Raw genomic sequence first — 10,393 nt, forward strand, 5'->3', positions numbered from 1 at the left:
ATAGCTCTTTGATCCTTAGATTGTGAATTTAATGTTTTAAGCAAACCATGAAGACTTTGTTCATGCAAATCTATATTGGACTCTTCATATGTTGTTAGGTTTGTTTAAGGACTAAAGATTAAGGTTTATCATAAAGCTTCAAACAAACAAGGAAGAATGAATGAAAGTTTCAACTTTTATTAATTATTCAGCAGTTACAAGCAAGAGTCTTCGTGAGACTTTATTACATCAAATGTATATAAGTAATGACTATTACTCTTCTTGTGGTCACCAATGCCAACAGAAGTTACTAAGACCGAGTCGTTTAGTTAATATCTATATGCGCTTAGGGTTAATCCAGTATGGGATGCATTAATCCTAATTAGGTATATATATATATATATATATATATATATATGTATTCTTATATTTGTTGTACTCTTTCTTGCATCTTATTTATTTGCACGAGCATTGTAACATGTTAGGTATTCCACTCATTGAGTTTCAAACTCACAGGAATATCGTTGGTGTTGTAAATAAGGGCAAAAGGAAAATGTAAAGACAAGAAGGGTTCATCTAATGATGACCAAAAGTTGAGGTGATCATGTGGCATAATTAATAGGACGAACATTTACAGTTATATGCTTATGGAGATTCTTGACCCAAAAATATTATTAGTCCAGATTTCAAATTTCTTTTAACAAAGAGTTTAAACGATTGTTTGACTTTTTCATTTCAAAAGATTATAACATTTTTAGTGACATTTCATAGATATTTGTGTTGAATACATTCCTTAGTTTCAAGGATAAGGGATATATTCAGCACAAATATCCATAAAATTTAAACTCGATCATTATAAATTGGTCATTCCAATAGGCCATTCAAACGAGATCATTGAAATGACATTAAGAAGATACATAAAAAAAAATATGGCAATTCAAACGGATAATTAACACATAAATGCTCGGTTAATGTCATTTAAATTAGACATTAAATAAACTAATGTTTGGTCGCACAAACATTATTGGTACAAACCATTTAATAAATTTATTGAATCTTGCAGTTCTCTCTATCTCTCTCTCGGTATTGACGGATTCGTAATAACTACGACGAATTCCAACAAACAACGATCTTCGATGTTCTCCGGCAAACACGAGCGAAATTAATTTTTGAATTTTATTTCATTTTAAACTCTATCATTTAGGAACATATTAAATTTCATTGAAAATTCTCGAAATAAAGGAAAATTAAGGGAACATCAACTCCTTTTTCTAACGACGACTACAAAAAAAGAGACGACGTTGCTCTTAATTCAAATTAATTTCGATTAATTACAATGACTTACAATAAATTGAGATGACGTTTGAATATCGAAAGTCATCGAAATTAATTTGAATTAAGAGCAACGTCGACTCTTTTTTTGTATTCGTTGTTGCAAAAAGAGTCTCTGTTTGTTTAATTTTCCTTCATTCCAATAATTTTCAATGAAATTCAATACTTTCTTCAATGATAGAGTTTAAAATGAAAAAAAAAAAAAAAAATTAAATTAATTTCACACGTGTTTTTCAAAGATTATTGTTCGTTAGAATTCATCATCATTCTTCCAAAACCGTCAATACCTAGTGTTTTAGAGAATGAGAAAACGAAAAAAAAAAAAAAATAATAATAATAATAAAAAATTTAAACTTAAATGCTATGAGGATATTTTTGTTCTTTTTAAGTCAAAAGTCTATAGTTAAATATTTTGCAACTAAAAAAAGTATATGTTTTTGATATTTTCTTACTTCCTACTTTATGAAATTTCTTTTTCTTTTTTTTTTTTGAAGTAAGGGGAAGAAATTCCCACCAGTTTTCTAGAACTATTTAAACGCATGGGTGATAACTACAAATAGTACCAACTACGGAACAAAAAAATGGTATAAATGCTCAGAAGTCCTCTCAAGTAAGAGTCACACAAATATTTAATATCTAATTATAGATTAACTTTTCTTATTAAGGTAATAAAAAAAAAATAATGAACGGGGTAGGCCAAATGACAAGACCGCGATAGCCATGTGTACAAACTCATTTTTTCTTTGATTAGGGAAAAAAAAAATGGTAAGAGAAAAAAAAAATTGGCTCACAAAATAATATACACTTCATTAACTCGGTTGCGTTTATGGCTGCCACAGCACGAAGGCATAGAGTAAGCTATCAAAGACCTTTGTTTTCTTCTAAAGAAGCTTGCTCGTTCTTCGTCTTGATGGCCCTCCGGGGAAAAGCTTCATGATCCATCCCAACACCCTCTCAACCACCTAATTGAAGATGTCGATGTAAAAAAAAATTAATTCATAAAGAAAATTAGATATAAAAACTACTATAGTTGACCAGCATGAATCGAAGTTTTACCTCATCACCTTCGTCGGCGTACTGAATATTTTCAGGCGTGTCACGGGGATCGGGTTGTCTTGCAGGGATATGCTCGATGGCCATGCTTTGAGCGGTCAATAGCTCTAATCTCTGAGTTTGAGCTTCGAGCTTCCGAGACAACTCATTGTTCAACTCCTTCATTAATTACAAACAAACCGATTAAATTTAAATCAGCAAACTGGTTTTTTGCAGAACCCAATTTGTAATAATGAATAATAACTCGCAACACAAAATTGTTTCGCCACCTTGAGTTTGGAACTAAGGGATGACTCTGATGTCAAAGCTTGGACCAGCTCTTGCTTCTCCAAAGTCAACTGCATGAAGAAACACCAAGTCGTTAATTAATAGGATCTAGTGATAAATTGGCAAAGCCATGTTGTTATTAGAAATTAGCCATGTTATATATGTACCTCCGAGATCAATGTATTAATATTTTGAATCATTCTCAACTGGTGAGGGGGTATATTTGCAAATGAATCTTCACTAGTTGAAAATCCATCCACAGGCAACGCTGTCAAGCTAGAGGCTTCGGTTCCAACTAAAAACGCTTCACGCAGTTCCTGGCTCGAATTATCCGCTCTGGCATCTTCATTTGCTGCATAAACTCAAGACTAAAATCTGAGAGCAAGAAAAAGAGAAGCTATATCTGCTTTTTTTACAAATAGATTCTTTGACAGTGGTTTAGCTACCCCCAAACAAATCAGGAATGACATTGTGATTTCTAAACAAATCAGAGTTGATTGCATGACACTGTGATGAGCTTTATGTCAAACTTTATCGTGAGACCAGAGACAAACTTTAACCATTTTTAAGCGAGATTTTTTTTCACAATCAGGGCACCTAAAGAATATTTAAATGTGAACAGCAATATTATCCAACATGATCATTCTTAATACCTAAATCTTCAGTAGAGGTAGACACATCTTTCCTGTTTGTTGTAGGATTTGGAGCATCTGCTACAGGCTTCCCATTTGCAGAAGCTTTCCGTAACTTCGAAAGGAGAAGCTTCTTCTCTACGACACATTAACAACGTACAGAGGATTAAAATTAAAATACTGGACACTGCTATTGAAAATATTACATCAGCCATGCAACACAGCTTAGAATAACAACAGCAGTTGGATTTATTATAATATTTGTCTTCCCATACCTTCTTGAAGAGCATCAATGGTCGACTGCAAATCCATCCGATCCTTTTCTATGCTAGACATCCTTTTTCTGTAAATTTATCATATCCATATTTATGTTTAACTCATGAAATCGTAATTTAGGAAACAAAAACAGACGAGGTTGGGAAGCATTGAGAAAGCTATCTTGCAAAATACAGGAAGAAGAAAAAAACAAACAAAGAAAATCTCCATGAACAAAGAAACTAAAATTTAGCGTACTTGTATGCCGAGATTTCAGCTTGTGAGTTCTCCAATTGCCTCTCAAGCTTTAGCTCATTGGACCGTAGTCTAAGTGCCTGCACGAGGAATGGAGATCGAAATCTCAAAACCCAATATTTATCCAGATATTCCAGTACCACATTAAATCATCAATAATCTTGGAAAATGTAAAATAAAAACCCAAATGTCTTCATTAAATTAGCTGACATGTTATTCATAAAAAATAGCCGTTTTAACCAGTTATCCTAGTCAGCATAAAAAAAGTGCAACCTCACACGACTTTCATAAAACGCAAACCAATCACAGTCCCTTAATCGAATACTTTTAAGAATCAAAAGCTAAGCAGCAAAATTCTAACGCACAAAAGTTATACCTTCTCCTCTAAAGTGATAACTTCAGAAGCCAATAACTTAGCACGTTCATCGGCTGCACTACATTCAAGATGTGCGTTCGCGTATTCATTTCTGAAAGCCTCGAGTTCCGCCTGAGACATAAGATTACAGTATCAAAGTTATAATCGAACATAATTAAAGGGTATTCAGACAACATGCACATGCACTCACAACCAAAATGAAACATGTATACATAAACCCATAAATATTTTAACTTACCATGTGATCCATAAAGCTTTATAATCATTTCAGGAACATTTATTTGTAGAAGAACCATAACTATTCGAAACTTCATATTCCAAAATTTTGTTTTCTTAAACGAGATTGTTAAATACTATGCACATTAAAAAAATAAAAAATAAAAACATCTTAAGAAAAATTTAAACTAGAAAATATCAAGAACTTGGACGTGATAGATGTAAGAAAAATAGACATAATGTAGCACAGATAAATTATTTCAATGTAATTTTTGTTTTACCATAACTGCGGTTTAACAAAAATATACACAAAATTATATATGTATATTCTGTGATAAAATGTAACTTAGTTCAAGATGAAAATCCAATTTATATTAGAGCCAGTGGATCAATGAGAAAATAAGGAGACAAACCAATCGGGCCTTGATCTCCTCCTTTAAGTTTTCCATATCAGATTTCAGTTGATCAACAACGCCTCTCTACAGAAGAGAAAACATGAAACGGTTAAAAATGCACTAATAGAAAGGTACCTTGGTGTTATCAGGTACAGCTGAAAGTGAAAAACACAATAACAAAGTCATAGAACTGTTTCAAACTTGCAAGCTAAAACGTATACTTAACTTCTCATGTTCGAAATAATTAATAAAAATAAGAACACTGAAAAAAATGTGTAATATGGTTTATCACTGCCAAATCAATCATTTAAAATTATGGTAATTATTATGTTTCCATATTCTTCTCCCAAGAAGTACACAAAACCAGAGACTCACATTACTGCCCACCAATAAATTTTCATACAAAATTTCCCCAATTGCAATTGCAGCCACCACAGGAAAATGAAGTGGAAAAAAAAAAAAAAAAAGGGGTGTGAAATTGTATTCATAATTAAGTGTCCGTGGAAGAACCCATGAGCACTACCTTACTGTATGGTACTGAAAGTAAACCTTTTTTTTGTTTTTGTTTTGAAAAAGCCCATACTTGTCGTGTTTAATTACTCTTTTATTTAAATAGATGGCATATCTATGGGCAATAACTTACTTCACACAGAAGAGTTGTATAAAGCAAACACGTTAAAGACATATTGTTTTTAATCAACATTAAGGTAATATTTAACCGAACATTTAGATGCAGTAACTAAGCTGCAATACCAAAAAAAAAATGCTTTCCAAGCAGACCTGTTGGTTATAACTTTCTGTAAGAGATGAATTTTCGGCTGCTAGTGACTCTGCCAAGGAGCTAGATGTTTCCAGCGCGCGTTGCAAAGAGAACTTTTCTTGTGTTAAATCCTCAATGTGCTGGGAAAAACAAAATAATAATTAATCAAAAGATATCCTCGTTATGAACTTGCACAGCCACTTTTCTGATTGAGATTTGTGCATTAGAACAACATGGTTGAGTGAATCGGGTGTGTCATCCTAACTAAAATTTCTCTCTCACTAGTCACTACATATGTCTCCCTAAATCCTTCTACATAGACATTTTGATTTTCTCTTTTCAGTATTCTGTAAGAAAGAAAAACTACGACCTGGAGAACAAACCTCTCTATACCTAGCCAAGTGAAATTTAAATCTAACTGAAATGATAATATGTAAATAAAAAAGGGTACCTGTTCCAGAGTTGAAAAGTCTTCCGTCTGCTTGGGTTGTAAGTAAAACTCATGTTTCATATCCATGCCGTTTTCATATACAGGCAATCTTGGCAGTTTAGATGAAATACCACCAGAACCTGGACTCATCATAAATTCACTTGCTTGAGGCGAGCTTACGGTGTCAAGCTTTGTGGAGGGACTGAAACTACCAGCACTCAGAGGTGGCTCATAAAAAGGAGACGACACGGGAAACTCCACACCATTTGCTAATAAACTGTCGGACTTAAATAAGTCTTTCTCAGGTTCGTCTTTTTTCATTTGAGTTTCTACTAAAACTCTATTAATATTGAGATTGTCAAGAAAAGATGGGCGTGATCTTCTAGCATTTGTTTCATTTGTGACAGGATATAGTGGTATAGGATTTGGGGGGCTCCTATAATTAGATTGAAAACTCCCAGATCCAAATTTATGGACATCTCCATTTTCCATACTGTACGGAGCACTAGCAGAGTTACTGATGTTTTCCTTGCCTGATTTAGATGAGATAATTTCGCTGAAGGTCATACTATTATTCACCTTTGGTACACCATCAGAAAACCCTTTTATCCCTGAACTGGGCCGAATGAGGTCTGCCATGTAACCCAAAAGACAAACAGTTAGTACCGATATAATATCAGAAAACCAGGCAATAACTTAAGAAAATTAAATGCTTTGAGTAACCGTTCCTTTGTTTGGTACACCGCTTAAATCATCATTTTAGAAAATTGATAACTCAAAGACATATCAAACATGCTACTTCAAATTTGACATTACCTTCATATTGGGAAACTGGCTTAGGTCTATCAGCGCTACTAAGCTCACTGAGTAGACTACCAATCGAATTCTGAGGGGAGATTCTCGAAACAGAAACATGAGAAGATCCAGTATTCAAACTTGTATAATCCTTTGACATACCACTTTCTTCTTTCGAATGAGTTTCTACTATCCCAGGAGTGATCATGCTGCCGAAATCTTGACTTCCTTGTGAGTCTAAAGTATTAGACTCATCGGACGTGGTTCCATATGGAAATTTAGTTGAGCCTCTTCCATAATTTGGAAGACTGTTTCTTATTCCCCCATGGGCTTGCTTATTATCTAGAGGTGCATCAAAACTTGAAGCACCGAGTCTCTTAAATTCTTGATCATTAGAGGACGAATGTGGCTGATCAGAAGATATTGAAATGTGATCGTTAATATAAATGTTTCCACTGTTCATCGCTATAGATGAAGGGTCGGTAAGGGCAGTGCCTTGTCCACCAGATGAACCAGCAACAGCTGTGTCTGTAACTGTAGCGTGATCATTCTCTAAAGGTTGCTTCTCATTTGAATTGACTTCAGAAGCATTGGTCGATAGAGCCTTCTTTGCAGCCTTTTTCTTACGAAATTCTTCTAGCTGCAATTTTTAAAAATTTGAAGTGTTATTTTAATTATTTTGTAAAAAAAGGTAACCTAGCAAGACTGATATTTTTATTCCATGAAACAAAAACTGCTGATAAGAAAATATCTTGTACACGACATAGAACTCTATCATGAGAATAATCTCTTAGGATATAACACTCACTCTTTGCCTGACCATGTCGTATTACGCAAGAGGTTCTACAGATGCTACTTCTAAACCAATACCTCATGTTCACAGGACTGAAAAACTAAACCGGGGTTGAGTCAGAACGAAATTGGGTTTTGAAGGATCCTGATTCTGAAGGAAAATCCAGAAACAAGTTCCTATAGTTGTAATTGAAATTCCCAGCTGAGTCTTGAAAAAACAAATAAGACTTATATTTGCATGTCTAAGGCAACTTTGCTTCTTCTTATCCATATAGCTTACATGAATTAGGGTTAAAATAATGTTTCACCAGGTAAGATATCAAAATGAGAACCACAAAAGACAACAAATTTTAAACAATTCTGCGATTGGCATATACACAACTTGGGGACAGAAAATCCGAAAAACTTTCTCTATGAGCACCTCAATCAACAAGTTCTGGTACCAATTTCGCGACACGATCACATATTTACAGTCAGTCAAACACTGATCAAAACTCCGATTATCTCATAAAACGCTTAAAATTCGAAATTCAAAACTGAAATTGAACCCATACCCGGCGTTTTCCAGCTTGTAAATGCTCTTTCTTCTTCGCCGACGCCACGGAGCTTGGCAAAACCTGAACCGAAGCCATTAAAAAGGGGAAAAATCGATTCCGAAAAGAAAACTCAACCCAGCCCAATAATCACAATTCCGATTAATCGGAGCTTGGTAAGGAGAAACCACTAAAATCCTAGGAGATAACCTAGGGCACAGAAAAGAACTCCGGATCAAAAATGCCCTCGGATTCGATGATCAACAGTCGGGTAATTCGAAACGCAACGGGAGAAAGTTTTAAAAAATAAAAAAATAAAAATGTATAGTTATAATTGCACAAAAGCCCTAAAATCTCGATTCAGACAAAGCGCCCGATCCGATCGGAGAGAGATAGAGGGAATTTGGGTTCTACAGATCAAGTGCTACAGATTACAGATCTCCCTCTCTCCGAGTTGTCTCGAGTTCTTTTCGTTTTGATTTTTATTTTGAATTTTTGTTCAATTTTTTTTTTTATTTAGCATAATTGTTTTTCAAATTTGGCGTGGCAGATAATACGACGTGGCAGTGAATTTAAAGACACTTTTTTTTACCACTACTTAAAGATACTCATGTGAGATTTTCTTTGTATGAAAGATTTAAAAAAAAAAATTAAAAAAAAAAACACAACAACACAAAAGAAATTTTGGACCGAAAAATTAACAAAATATCGAAATTAGATCTCATATTTTAAAATATCTAAAAATGGACTTTTATCTCAATTTCGAACACAAATACTTTTTTTAACAAATAAACTCATTTCATATTCACTATCTATCTTCTCAATCTCTCATTCGGTCTTTCACGCTCGATTCCGACGTGATATAACTAAATTCGACGATAGACGAGGGAATCCGACGAGATATGATGATCTAGAATGACAAAGTTTCACGTGAATTTGATTTTTTTTCGCTTAAAATGCCCAAAAAAATATGAATTTTATCTTATAGCATCGTACATTATTGTACACTATCGTACACCATCGTATATTATCGTACATTATAACGCAATTTCATTTGTATGAATTTTATCGTACCTTAAAATTATAATGTATCGTATCTCATCGTATTATATCGTACACAATCGTAAGGCATCGTATATTATCGTACGTTATAATTTCATTAAAATTATAATGTAATTTTATCGTATATTATCTCATTCGTATATTATCTCATTTGTATGAATTTTATCGTACCTTAAAATTATAATGTATCGTATCTCATCGTATTATGTCGGCATCGTATATTATCGTACATTATAACCTAGAATACGATAGTGTACGATAATGTACAATGTTATACGATAAAATTCATATTTTTGGGCATTTTAAGTCGAAAAAGTCAAATTCACGTGAAACTTTGTCATTCTAAGTTATCTTAGTTCGTCGGATTCCCTCGTATCTTGTCGAATTTAGTTATATTTCGTCGGAATTGGGCGTGAAAGACCGAATAAGGAATTGAGAAGATAGAGAGTGAAAGTAAAATGAGTTTATTTGTTTAAAATGACATTTGTGTCCAAAATTGAGACTTGTATTAAGTGTTTTGGACCTTTTGTTTATGTTTTTTTATGATCTGTGAACTTATTACATGTGTTGGAGACTTGTATTTGGAGTTTAAACTTATTATGTGTGTGTTTGAAACTAATTTTGTTGCGTGTCTAAAATATGGATTTTATTTGTTATATTAAGAATTATGCAACATTATTTCCGTCGGCATTTCCGTCGGTACCACAATTTTCGTCGGCACAATTTTTTCAAATTTTTATATTTTTCCGTCGCAATTCTTATCGGCCTCCGCAATTTCTGCTTTTTTAGACCATCGGCACGAAATCGACCGTCGGTATTTCAATTCTTGCAATTAGGTTCCACCTCCGCTCTAGATCTAAAATAAACCATAATTCTTTTATAGGATCACATTGGAAAAACTGGTGCGAATTTGTTTCTTCTTCTAAATGACACAATATACACCAAGGATCGACGTAAATACATATTTGCATTAGACACAAACCGATATTAGTTTTCTGCATATGATTTCCATCGATTTTGAGATCAAATGAACTAATTTGTTGAATCAACCCATAAAAAAACTCTTTGAATTATTTGTCCTTAGACTTTGTGAGAGACACTTGACAAATTTATTGAATATCTTGAAAGCTGTCCTCAAATCATCGCATGTCAACTTGCATTTATTTAAACTCCTTGATCGACATAAGATTGTATCCATTATGCGCCAATTTTTCCAGCCACATCTAAGCTCGTTCATTGACTTTTAAATGCAAATGTGCTT

The 10,393-nt window shown here is 33.6% G+C and overlaps 1 protein-coding gene across 1 annotated transcript; it reads right to left on the reverse strand.

Moving 5' to 3' along the window:
* Positions 1-1,878: 1,878 nt before the first annotated feature.
* On the reverse strand, positions 1,879-8,595 carry BLI (protein BLISTER). Its single transcript, XM_089617361.1, has 13 exons — positions 8,092-8,595; positions 6,767-7,385; positions 5,972-6,582; positions 5,541-5,660; positions 4,779-4,844; positions 4,150-4,260; positions 3,777-3,853; positions 3,539-3,606; positions 3,285-3,401; positions 2,799-2,983; positions 2,634-2,702; positions 2,368-2,523; positions 1,879-2,273 (listed from the first exon to the last, which is right to left on the reverse strand). The coding sequence occupies exons 1-13, from the start codon at positions 8,167-8,169 to the stop codon at positions 2,193-2,195; spliced, it is 2,358 nt and encodes a 785-aa protein (XP_089473487.1). The 5' UTR covers positions 8,170-8,595; the 3' UTR covers positions 1,879-2,192.
* Positions 8,596-10,393: the final 1,798 nt, after the last annotated feature.

Source organism: Urtica dioica, chromosome 6, assembly GCF_054948205.1.
Source record: "Urtica dioica subsp. dioica isolate 48M chromosome 6, U.dioica_male_clone48M_v1_H2, whole genome shotgun sequence".
Taxonomy (NCBI): domain Eukaryota; kingdom Viridiplantae; phylum Streptophyta; class Magnoliopsida; order Rosales; family Urticaceae; genus Urtica; species Urtica dioica.

Bases quoted from the DNA above. Each gene is read 5' to 3' on its own strand.
- BLI (XM_089617361.1), bottom strand. From the start codon at position 8,169: ATGGCTTCGGTTCAGGTTTTGCCAAGCTCCGTGGCGTCGGCGAAGAAG. The intron at 5,661-5,971 runs GTACCCTTTTTT...TGTTTTTCCCAG, and splicing joins ACTTTTCAACTCTGGAACAG to CACATTGAGGATTTAACACA. The intron at 4,261-4,778 runs GTTTGTCTCCTT...CTTATGTCTCAG, and splicing joins AGGAGATCAAGGCCCGATTG to GCGGAACTCGAGGCTTTCAG.